General features: G+C 39.8%; 1 protein-coding gene across 6 annotated transcripts in view; it reads left to right on the plus strand.

Annotated features, from left to right (window-relative positions):
* The window catches only part of ALDH1L2 (aldehyde dehydrogenase 1 family member L2), a 63,652-nt gene that overhangs the window by 13,598 nt on the left and 36,982 nt on the right, over nt 1–13,072 (plus strand). For all 6 annotated transcript variants that reach the window (XM_072742626.1, XM_072742627.1, XM_072742625.1 and 3 more), the window contains 5 exons: nt 5,097–5,241; nt 7,697–7,931; nt 10,030–10,195; nt 12,268–12,369; nt 12,580–12,669. In XM_072742626.1, the coding sequence (XP_072598727.1) occupies nt 7,843–7,931; nt 10,030–10,195; nt 12,268–12,369; nt 12,580–12,669 (447 nt within the window). In that variant the 5' untranslated portion in view covers nt 5,097–5,241; nt 7,697–7,842. The remainder of the gene's footprint in view (nt 1–5,096; nt 5,242–7,696; nt 7,932–10,029; nt 10,196–12,267; nt 12,370–12,579; nt 12,670–13,072) is intronic.

A 13,072-nucleotide genomic window follows, 5' to 3' on the forward strand; every position in this document is an offset into this window, starting at 1 on the left:
TATTTCACTCTTCACTGAGCATGGAGTTCCATATGGGGCTCAATGCCATGACCCTAAGATCATGACCTGAGCCGAAATCAAGAGTTGGACACCTAACCAACTGTGCCCATCAGGAGAGCCTAACATTTAAGTTTTAAAAATGATTGTGCAATTTCACTTATAGATACTGACAAAAGCACTCCCCCCTTGGCACAAGAAGCATGTACAAGAATCCACTGCCATGGTCCTTTTAATAATGATAAATTGAAAGCCAAACTTTTCCTCAATAGGGAAATGAACAAATAAACTGAGACATAGCTACACTATGGAATGCTGTGCACCAATGTCTTCCGTGCTGACTGGTAAACTCCTGAGGACCAGGACCAGTGTTCTTTATGCTTTGATTGTAGAGATCCCAAAGAAAAACACCCACAGAAACCAGACAGGTGAAACAAATGAAGGATTTGAGCCAGATGGAGTGCTGTAGGAACGGTGGCAGCTGCTGCTCAGCTCTAGCTGACTGTCACTACAAGGAAATATAGAGCACGGTTGACAAACCTGCTTTGCCAAAAGAAGACAGAAATTCTGCCCGCTGATATGAAACCTCCTGAAAATATTATCACAGTCCTTTGACAAATGCTCCATGATCCAAATAAAACATTCTTGCTGGGCAACTGATTTGCAATCCCTCTGGGTAACTTCTGCGCCCAGAGCCTGGTGAATACCCAAAGCATGCTCGCTGAGTACATCTTGCACACTGGCAGGCATGATTGGGGCACCATGTGCCAAATGCTATGAGTCTTAAAGACATATGATAAGTAGTTAATAAATTTTTTCTTTTTTTTCTTTCTTTTTTTTTTAAATTTTTATTTATGTATGATAGTCACAGAGAGAGAGAGAGAGAGAGAGGCAGAGACACAGGCAGAGGGAGAAGCAGGCTCCATGCACCGGGAGCCTGATGTGGGATTCGAGCCCGGGTCTCCAGGATCGCGCCCTGGGCCAAAGGCAGGCGCTAAACCACTGCGCCACCCAGGGATCCCCTAATAAATTTTTTCAAAGTTAATGAACAGGGCTCAATGCAGTGCTGGGCTTATGGTGCATTTCCGGTAGGTAAGATCCATCATCAGCATTTTTTATTTACACAGGTATTGCTTATGGTATTATTATTAATAGTAATAGTGATTAACATCTGTTAAGCATTCACTATTGCTACATGCTTCACTAATACATTTCATGCTTTATCCTGATAAATTCTTATAACAACCTTGTGAAATACATACTATTATTATTCGGATTTCAATTGATGAGACCCAGTTCAAAATCGTAGGGCCTGTGTTATGGGAAAACAATGGACACAAATAACCAGTTAGAATCTGAGGGCTGCCACTTAGTAGCTGTTTGACTCCAGGATGCATCTTATCTCCTCTGTGTTTTAATTTCTTCATTTTTAAAGTGGCTTAGTAATGCCTGTCTCCAGGAGTTGTTGGGCAATCAAAATGAGGTAATGTATATGAAATGCCTGGCACTTCCTAGCTTCTCATTAAAATGTTTGCTATTATTTCCAGCCATTCTTCCTGACCCAAACTCTCCAAGGCAGAATCTTTTTGTGTTGCAAGCAGGCACATGTTCTCCATACGGCAGACATTCTCTGACTTCAGTGTGTCTCTGAGTCAATGAGAAGCTTGTTAAAATGCAGCCTCGTAGGCCTGGGAATCCGACTCAGCAGATCAGGGCTGGGGCCCAGGAACTCACACATTTGACATATGCTCCCTGTTGATTCTGCCAACACAACAGTCAGTCCTCAGATCATAGTTGGAGATATAAGATTGAGGTAGAATATCCCAGTCTGGTTTTTTTGAATTATGCTACCTCATTATAAACACACATAATCATAAAATCCGAACAGGTCTCAGTGTTATAAACTCACCTTTATAGCTTCAGCTTTAACATTAAGCTCAGAAACTGTTTCAGTAATGTAGTATTTTCAAAGATACTGACATTTGTTTACTGTCTTTCTAGGGGAGTGTTGAATCTGGAATTGAAATCCAAATGACATTACATTTGAGTCAGTTCAACCTCTTGGCTCTTTTGTGTTCTAAGAGGAGTATTTTAGAGGTCTGAAAATATCTGCTGTTGGTAGTGATGTGAGGTAAAGCCAAATTTTTGAGATAGCCAACATGTTGGTTCTATTTCAAGGAACAGCACTAATGATAGGATTTGGAGACAGAATATTTACAGAACATTTTGATGTTTTTGATAAGAATAAATGAAATAACCATGTATTATCTGTAGGCAGAACAACAGACTGGGCTGTTGTTACAGAGTTAATCTGTTTGCTTGAAAATATTTGTTAGATGTTGAAGCTATAGGCTCTCTTGGGGTAGAAACTTTGGCTGGCCCTGGAAATGAATTTTTAAACTAAAATCCTAATTGTTTAATTATCAGCTCAACTATAGGGAACATGTGAACCCATATGCTTTCAAGTTCATGCCTGAAAAGGGATACTGTCTATGCCCTTAATAAACTGGTCAATAAGGGGAAATTGTTTCCCCATAATCCAATTTTCACAGTGAGGCTTGACTAATTTAGAATGACTTACTAAACATTAAAGAATCCCATTTAGAATGAAGGAAAAAAAATTCTAAATCCAAATTCTGTGGAGCCATGCTCTACTAGGGAGGAATGTGCATGACCCTCTGGTGACTGTCCCTACGCCCACAGTCCTGCATCTAGCCTGCTCCACCTGTGGCTTTTCATTATGGTCTCAACAATCATCATTATCTTTGTGAAAGGGTTCCCTTTGGGGAGAATTTACAGGAGGCATGATTTCTTTTTTTTTTTTTTTTTTTTTAAGATTTATTTATTTATTTATTCAGAGAGAGGGAAAGAATGGCAGAAACACAGGCAGAGAGAGAAGCAGGCTCCATGCACGGAGCCCAACGTGGGACTTGATCCCGGGTCTCCAGGATCACACCCCAGGCTGCAGGCGGCGCTAAACCGCTGTGCCACCGGGGTTGCCCAGAGGCATGATTTCTTAAAGAGAGTTAAGACTACAACCCCTTAGTGCTACTCTTAGCTATTTGGTATCTTATTTCTTGATAATCAATGTACTTTCATACATCAGTATTCATCTTCTAAAAGGAAGAAAAAAAAGGGCAGTGGTGGTAACTCATTTTGATTATTTTATTCTTAAGTACATTTGTTTGCTTTAGAGCCGGACAGACCTGGATTGAAATCCCACCGCTCCTCCTTTATGCCAGTATGACCTTGGAGATATAGTTGACATTTCTAAGCCTTGGTTTCTTCATTCATAAAATAGTGTATAATGGGAGATAACAAAACATGATACTTGCAGTGATTAAATTAATTGAAATGAAATGATGTGCAGGCCTTAATTCTTTGTCTAAAATCTATAGGATAGGGATCCCTGGGTGGCGCAGCGGTTTAGCGCCTGCCTTTGGCCCAGGGCGCGATCCTGGAGACCCGGGATCGAATCCCACGTCGGGCTCCCGGTGCACGGAGCCTGCTTCTCCCTCTGCCTATGTCTCTGCCCCCCTCTCTCTCTCTCTGTGTGTGACTATCATAAATAAAAAAAAAAAATATAGGACAAAATATGTTTTGGGGTTCAGAATTATCCACATTTTAGAAAGATTAACATAGTACATAGATAGCACAATACATACAATTCACAGCAGGGCCTGTAACCAAATACACTGATTTTTCTGTAACAAAACATATAAATATTCATATAGTCCTTAAAAATACTATAAATAAAGACTATAAACACCAGTACATTGGTCCAGGTCAAGTTTGAAGCCAATGAATTTGCACAAACTTACAAGAAACCCATAAGGACTATAAAGAACAGTCCAGGGATCCCTGGGTGGCGTAGCGGTTTAGCGCCTGTCTTTGGCCCAGGGCGCGATCCTGGAGACCCAGGATCGAATCCCACGTCGGGCTCCCGGTGCATGGAGCCTGCTTCTCCCTCTGCCTGTGTCTCTGCCTCTCTCTCTCTCTCTGTGTGTGACTATCATAAATAAATTAAAAAAAAAAAAAAAAGAACAGTCCATTAGAGCAACCCCGGTTTTGAGGCCAAATGAATTTGGGCCACTTACCAAGGATTTTGGAATTCTGAACTATATGAAGAAACACAGAACTGTGTCTGGGATGTAGCAAAACCTTTCAGACATTACTGAAGCTTTTCTTTAAACAATACTTTGTGTCAGACACTGCACTAAGATTATTGCCTATTAAGTCCTCTACTTCAATAAAAATTGTGTGACGTTGATGTTACTGTTCCCATTTTACAGATGAGGGGGAGAAAAAAGGCAACAGAAGTTAGTCATTTGCTTAAGGCCACACGACTAAACAGGAGTGGGACTAGATGTTAATCTCAGATAGTTTAGCACTATCTGAGCTTGTGACCTCTGTGTTATATGCCACTTGTTAGCTCTTGGCCTCTTTTGGAAGTTAAGAGATGAATCTAGCTTTTTTCTCTGTATTGCAGCGCCATAAAAGCATCATCATGTTGAAGTGGATCTTGTTCAGAGTTAAACTCCTTTTAGCCGTGAAACTTACACTTACCTACTTGTTAACATCGGGCTTCATTTCACCAAGTAGCTGGAATAGCTTATAAAATATATGCAGGGGATCCCTGGGTGGCGCAGCGGTTTGGCGCCTGCCTTTGGCCCAGGGTGCGATCCTGAAGACCCGGGATCGAATCCCACGTCGGGCTCCTGGTGCATGGAGCCTGCTTTTCCCTCTGCCTGTGTCTCTGCCTCTCTCTCTCTCTCTCTCTCTCTCTCTCTCTGTGTGTGTGACTATCATAAATAAATAAACATTAAAAAAAAATAAAATATATGCAATCCCAGTGATTATGATACTAATCAGGGGAATTAGAGCAAAGGGGAAAATAGGAATTCTTCAGTGTGAAATTATTTTCACTACTGCCTGTGTATAAGGTAGCCTGGATCCAGTGTATGTGAATAAAAAATTTATTTTGTAGCTCTCTGAGATTTTGTTGTCCTCAAGTCGTCTCATGGTTGAAAAAAAGAGCGTTTATCATCCATATGTTTGAGATCCATGCCAACATCTGTCATCGTTGAACTGTTTCACAGGCTTATTTCAAAAACAAGCTGAAGTTGGCACTTATTGGTCAGAGCCTCTTTGGCCAGGAAGTCTACAGTCACCTCTGCAAAGAGGGCCACCGAGTTGTGGGTGTGTTCACGGTTCCAGACAAGGATGGAAAAGCCGACCCGCTGGGTGAGTGTATCTTGGAACTACAGAATTGAGGACTGCACTGACCCAGCTGGCAGAGGCCCCAGCTCAGACCCCTTATCCCTCATTAGCATTTCTACACTTCTAATTTATTTGCCACAGGCCCCAAAGATCCAGACTACTGGCCTCCCCTTTGGTCCTGCAGTTTTCACTCTACCTATTGAAAGCCTTCTCAAGCTAAGTCTATTTGCATGATAGATATAGAGTCAAAAATTCTCCTTTCTTCATGGGCCCCAAGACAAACGTGCAGGCCCCTAGTATATTAAGAGTTTCTCCACTTACCTCCAAGGTAATTACTAGATTGATCCATCAGAAGAATTTTCAGGCATATGTTTTTTTCTGAACTATGCTTGTGACTTTCCAAAGGTGCTATGGAACATCTAGAAGGGAGGGTCACATCCAATAACAGAAATTGATGTGGAGTCATAAAGAATGCATTTATGTCAGAACAAATTATGGCTGTGGCTGTTTGGCTGTTAAGGTAAGGTAAAGAGGATAGCCATCCTCAAAGCAAACCAGCAATGGGATTCTGATTTGCAAGCTACACAGCTGGCCTTGAACAAAACAGGAGTTAGAAGTACAGACCCCCTACACAGTCAAAAATCCATGTATAACTTTTGACTCCCCAGAAACTTAACTACTAATAGCTACTGTTGACAGAAGGAAGTCTTACTGATATGTAAGTAACTTCAGTAACTGATGGCACTGATAACATAAGCAGTTTATTACTGCATATTGTGTATATGTATTTACACTATATTCTTATAATTAAGTTAGAGAAAAGAAAATATTTTAAAAAGTCATAAGGAAGGGAAAATACATTTACAGTACTATATTTATCAGGAAAAATTCACATATAAGTGGACCCACACCATTTCAACCTGTTAACAGTATGTGTTTTGAAGTCATGGAATTAATTCTGATTCTGCCACTTGCTGCCTGATGATGGGCAAGTTACTACAACTCACTAAGCTTAGTTCAACAGTACCCATCTTACAAGGATTAAATGAAATAATGTATATAATGTGCTCAGCTCTGTGCCTAATTCATGAAAAGGGGTCAAAAAACAGTGGCTAACTATCTTATTGTCAGAATAGTCAACTAGGGCAGCTGAAAATAGCCCTGGGGCAGCCACAAATCAATATGAAGGAAGACACCTGGATGCTGCATGCTTCTCTCAGTGGCGTAGATTTTTAAAATCAAGACTTCTAGATTTCTCATCCCATTTTTTTCTTTCCTAGTCTAATCCTGCACAATTTTCCCCCAATTTCACATTTTTTACCACCATTTACTCATTTTCCTATCATCTGAAAATGAGTTGTTTACAGTTTTTTGAACATTTTATGAACGTTCACATTCTGTGAACATTATTTTACTGGCCTCTCCCATTCTTCCAAGTAAATTGATCAAGGCATCAATTTGATGGCCAGATTCCTTTAATACTCACTTAGGATTTGGAATTTAGGCTTTCTGGTTGAGGCATCATCCCATCCAAAGTCAATGAAGTTTGATGATCCAATGGGACAGAAAGGAAAGGGAGCTCAAAAATATAGATAAAAAGCCTCACTTAAAGCTTTTAAAGATTGCCTAAAATTGCCTACTTTGTGTTCTTGGTAGAAAATAAATGTATATACTTAATATATATAAAATATATAGTTAGTCAAAGTGATATCTTATTATGGAAAAAGAAATGAGCTAGTGCTGTCTGCACTTGGGAGAACCATTCCTTTTCTACACAGAGGTAGATGGAGCCATTCCTTGGAGAAGGGACATTTTCCAAGGGAAGGAATCTTGGATCTTCTCCAGTATGGCAAAACCCTCATGAGAAGCATGTATTCCCCATTCTTGGCTTCTCTCTCCCACTGACTTATCTGATTGGTGAATTTGGGAAAAGGTATTAGATAAGCCAAGCTCAGCTCAAAAACTTTCTCTCTTTATCTTTCGAGATCTACCTGGTTGGTGGGGAGAATGTGTTCCAATCTACAGCTTGCCTTGTGTTAAAAGAGACTTCTCTCCAGGAAATAGGCATGGGAAGAGACTCGTGGTTTTCCACCTGTGCCAGAAGCTATGTATAATCTGAGTGGTGATGTACCAGCACTTGGCTCCAAATCTAAAAAACAAATAAATAGCTATATCAATAATAAAAGTATAAATTTTTATCTATAAAAGAAAAAGCTTCTGTTAAAATTTTAAAATGTTATCTAGCCACAAACTTTTGAGCTTAAATATATTATGCCTCAAATATATAGATAAAAATCACATGAGGAAAATGGATTAATTGTGATAAAATTGTAACAGGTCAAATTCTGGTCATATCAAAATTGTTCTTCATCATGTAAATATCTCATGAAGCTGTATAACTCTAATGTGTGAATCCATAGCCATATAAACTTATGGCCAGATTTTTTCTAATGAAAATAACTTTCTTTTTCATGCTCAGCTCTAGCTGCAGAGAAAGATGGGACACCTGTGTTCAAGTTCCCCAGATGGAGAGTCAAGGGCAAGACCATAAAGGAAGTGGCGGAGGCCTACAAATCTGTGGGTGCTGAGCTAAACGTGCTTCCCTTCTGCACACAGTTTATCCCTATGGATGTAATTGACAGCCCAAAGCACGGTTCCATCATATATCACCCCTCCATCCTCCCCCGGCACAGAGGAGCCTCTGCTATCAACTGGTAAGAATTTTTTTAATTACAGAAAAGATGGGCCTATTTCCATTGCCTGTAATCTGTTCTTTTACCTAGGGGATCAAGAAAATATGTATGCTTGAGCCTGATTGATTGCTACTCTTGCATGAACTCCCCTAAGACTTAGCAGTTCTGCATGGGCTAGACAGTGTTTTCAATGAGTCCTGGCTCCATTGGATACATCTAAGTAATTGAGCAAACAAAGGTTTTATAGTCAGAGAAATTTGGTTCATGCTAGATTTCTTGATCACAGGACTTCTGAGAACCCTTTAAATGTACTTTAGTGAGAGCATCATAGCTTCCAAGAGGGAATCTGAGTACACAATGTTACCAAACTTATTTAACCATAGAAATTTTTTGTATAGAGCATCTCAAGTACATTTCAAGAAATGCTGAATTATCTGAAATTTTCTTCTTCGTTCTGTCTTCTTCTAACCAGCTTTAAGCTTCTTGAGAGAAGGGACTATGGTCTAACATTTTTATTGCTGTAGGTACACCACAGGTACTAAATATCATAGGTACACCTTTCCACATTCTCTCTTTTCCCTGTACATCTCCCTGATATCTCTCAATGTCAAGTTATTAAATAGGCAGGAAACTACACTTAGTTTAAATGTGATAAATGACATTTCGTTGTATTTGGCATGAATCAATTTCTTTTTGCTGTTATAAATGGTACTGTGTGGTTATCTTTGCACTTAAACTTGTATTTTTTTCTCATTTCACATTGTTTCCACATGTAGAATCATTGGATCAAAGTATATGAATGTTTTCAAGCCTTTTGATAGCATAATGCCAATTAATTCCTCAATATTTCTGAAAAGAGTGATTGATTTATTACTTAGATCTTGCTTGATTAGTAGCTCCAAGGTTTAAAAATTATTTAAGTCATGAACATGGATGATATGTTACTTCATATTCTTTTGATATTAGCCTATCCTCTCATATCTTTTATATGTATTTATCCACATATTCAGCTTATTGTTTATATTATAAGCTCTTACGGGCCAGTATTTTCTCTTAGGCTAAGCTTTTCCCCCCCAGTATTTGATTTGTTTGTTTGTTTGTTTGTTTGTTTGTTTGAGAGAAAGTGAGAGAGAGAATACATGTGTGTGCATACCCATGAGGGTAGGGGTAGAATTGGGCAGAAGGTGAGGGAAAGGGAGGTAGATAGAAAGGAGTGGATCCTAGATCTCAAGCAGACTTCCGGCTGAGTACTGAGCCCTACCCGGGGCTCTATCTCACAACCCTGAGATCATCACCAGAGCCAAAACCAAGAGTTGGATGCTCACCCAGGCACTCTTAGGCAAAACTTTATAAAGAGCATAAAATACAAAGAGTTGAATTAACCACTTCTTACTATAGTTTACCTAGACAATCTAGAGCCAATTCTAGCTCTGACATACCCAAATTACATAACCTAAATAAACAGTTAAGAAAACTAATAAGTTCTCCTCTACTGAGTATTCCCTGTTTTATCTTCCATTATCTTATCCTGCCTAGTACAGGGTCAAGTACAAGGTGGGAATTGGACCCTAGTGGGCAAAATTGCTGAATGCCACAGTAGAAAGCTGAAAACTGGCAGTTAAGGAGTGGAGGTAATGACAGATTCTTGTGCCCTTTTGAGTAGAGTAGAAGTCATCATCAGAAGTCATCATTAACACGAAAGACAATAGATAAGGGAATGTATAAAATAATGGTACCAGTGCTTTTTATGAATGCTGACATCTCCTGGCTGTACTGTTAATTTCTCACAGTAGTTCTGTCACTGTCTACCTTCCATTGTAACTACTTTGTACTTTATTTATTTCTTAAGAGAGAGAGAGAGAGCACACATGAGCCAGGGGGCTGGAGGAAGAGCAGAGGGATAGAACGAGGGAGAATCTCAAGCAGGCTCCATGCTCAGCGAGCCCAACATGGGGCTCAATCTCATGACTGAGATCACAACCTGAGCCAAAATCAAGAGTCAGCCGCTTAACTGACTGAGCCACCAAGGCACCCCACTACTTTGCACTTTAATACCAATAATTCGTCACTTTGTGATACATTAAACCAACATTTTAAGTTGAGGCTTTTCTTTTCACAGGACTCTAATTATGGGAGATAAGAAAGCTGGGTTGTCTGTTTTCTGGGCTGATGATGGTTTAGACACTGGACCCATCCTTCTTCAGAGGTCATGTGACGTTGAACCCAATGATACAGTGGATACACTTTATAATCGGTTTCTTTTTCCTGAAGGAATCAAGGCCATGGTTAGTATATTTACACCATCAAGGGGAATTTAGTAAAGCTTTAACATTTTCGAAATGTTTTTCTCTTATTGAGAATTTCCCCATATTAATCTTTACAAAAAGTATAAAGCTGAAAACAAAATTAGACTTTATATTTGCCAATAGGATAGTATATTTAGTGTGGAGGTCCGAACGTTAAAATGTTTTAGTCTCTGAAGCTTGTTCTTCTGAGAACAGTGATCAGATGGATGAGGTAGCAATGAAACAGCTTCATTTATTTTGCCAAATATCTGAATCATCAATCCTGTTTGTAATGACTAATTGTAAGGAAGTGTACAGAATCTTAAGAAATTTTGCTATGGAAGTTGGACTTCTGTCAAAAGTATTTGAAATCAGTCTATGTAACAGGATGAAATTTGGCATTGCTTTATTTATTTGTTATTCAGATGTGCTCTGGGTAAAATGTCCAAAGCATGTACACCACAAAGTAAAAATATATTAGCCTGTAAAAATGTTGAAAGATAGATTTCAATGTCAACATTGAATGACACTGAAATCTATCTTTCAATATTTTCTGAATTGGATAAGGTAGAAATAGCCACACAGAGATGGATACTAAGATGGTATAAAGCAGCAACCACTGATTTTGGAGGAAGGAGTGCAGAGCTTTGTATCATTTAATGATTATCAGAGTAGAGCTTTGGTGTTAGAAAGATCAAAGTTCTCATTCTACCACTTATCTGTTCAATGATAAAAGGCGAGTCACTTAGCCTCTTTAGCCTTGGTTTTCTTATCTGTAAAATGTATATATTACCAGATTTATAAGAGCTCCTGAGAAATTAAGTAGCATTTGTGTAAAACACTCGGCACACAGTAGGTGCTCAAAAATGATCATTACAATCAAAATAGTATTATGTGTGTTCAGTGGCATTTGCTCAAGCCCAGATCATGTACCTGATGATATCATAGCCAGAAGTGGATAAATGAATGAGCTATGAACTGGCCCTTTTCTTGGGTAGCCCTCCACATGCTCTTGGGGAGGCTGGTCAGCAGCCATGTGTGCCGAGAGATCTGAAAACCCAAGTTCACATAGACCTCTCTGTGAAGGGAGAGGCTCTCAACTTAAGGCAGACATGAGTCTGGCACAGAAGACAATTCACAACACATCTCAAAGGCAATTAAACTCATGTGTAGATTTTAACTGGTGTGTAATTCCAGGTATCCTCAACTAGAAAGCAAGTTGAATTTCTTAAATAGAATAATGCATCACTTTCTAGAATCATCATGATGAGCAGAAATCACTCATGAGAGCCTATCTTACAATTCTATTACTAAAATTCCCACTAGATCACGAAGGGGAGGTTGGACTTTGTTTTAACAAGGGAGTCATTCTTTTTTTTTTTTAATTATTTATTTATGAGAGTCATACAGAGAGAGAGAGAGAGAGAGAGGCAGAGACATAGGTAGAGGGAGAAGCAGGCTCCATGCACCGGGAGCCTGACGTGGGATTCGATCCCGGGTCTCCAGGATTGCGCCCTGGGCCAAAGGCAGGCGCCAAACCGCTGTGCCACCCAGGGATCCCAAGGGAGTCATTCTTAAGAGTACTAGCTCGATATTGGCAGTAGGTAGACTTGGATGCAGATCTTACTACTGACACCCACTAGCTATCTGTGTGATCTTGGACTAGGTGCTTCACTTTTCTAAGAATCAGTTTCCTCGTCCATAAAATTGGGATAATAATATCTACCTGGCAGGACTGGTGTGATGTCTGCAAGGATATTTTACATAAAGTAGCTATCACATTGCCTGGGACATAGATGGAACTGAAGAAATGGTAGTTATTGTCACAGTCTGACTCTCTGGACAGATTGATTGATTGATTAAAGTTTTATTTATTTAAGTAACTCTACTTCTAATGTGGGGTTCAAACTCATGACCCTGAGATCAAGAGTCACATGCTCTTCCTCCTGAGCCAGTCAGGCGCCCCTGGACAGATTTATATATAGTAATTCTGTTTAGCAGGAACTCCAGTTAAACCAACGGTGCCATTACTAACCATTGGGCTGTAACACAGATCATGTTTTCAACTTTAGGTGGAAGCCGTCCAACTCATAGCTGATGGAAAAGCTCCTCGTATTCCCCAGCCGAAAGAAGGGGCAACGTATGAAGGTATCCGGAAAAAGGAAAATGCCGAGGTATTTATATGAACTCAATAACACACCTCAATGTTCTTGGCCCTTTACTTTTAAGTAGTTCCCAGTGTACCATTTCCTGGCCAAAAGGTAGATCTCTAACCATCCTGTTCTATTCTGCACCAACCCTACTTCCATCACTGATGGAGAGAATTGATTACTTTTGATACTCATAGCATTAGGAGTTTCAGCCTGTGCTTTGTACTTCCCTAGATTTCTTGGGATCAGTCTGCCGAAATTTTACATAACTGGATCCGAGGTCATGATAAAGTTCCTGGAGCTTGGACAGAGATAAATGGACAGGTATGTTCTAGGGACCAATTGTGTGTGTGTGTGTGTGTGTGTGTGTGTGTGTGTGAGAGAGAGAGAGAGAGAGAGAGAGAGAGAGAGAGAGAGAGAGAAAGACTTTTGTAAGAGGTATTACACATAAATCCACTTTTGCTTGGTAACCTTAGTCCGGTTACTTACCCATTGGGTGTTTTGGTTTCCTTATTGTAAATGGGACTAATAGTAGCTCTTTTTTAAAAAAATTTTTTTATTTATTTATTTATTCATGAGAGACGCACAGAGAGAGGCAGAGACACAGGCAGAGGGAGAAGCAGGTTCCATGCAGGGAGCCCGATGTGGGACTTGATCCCAGGACCCCAGGATCATGCCCTGAGCCAAAGGCAGACACTCAACCACTGAGCCACCCAGGTGTACCTAG

This window comes from Vulpes vulpes, chromosome 16, assembly GCF_048418805.1.
Source record: "Vulpes vulpes isolate BD-2025 chromosome 16, VulVul3, whole genome shotgun sequence".
Classification (NCBI taxonomy): domain Eukaryota; kingdom Metazoa; phylum Chordata; class Mammalia; order Carnivora; family Canidae; genus Vulpes; species Vulpes vulpes.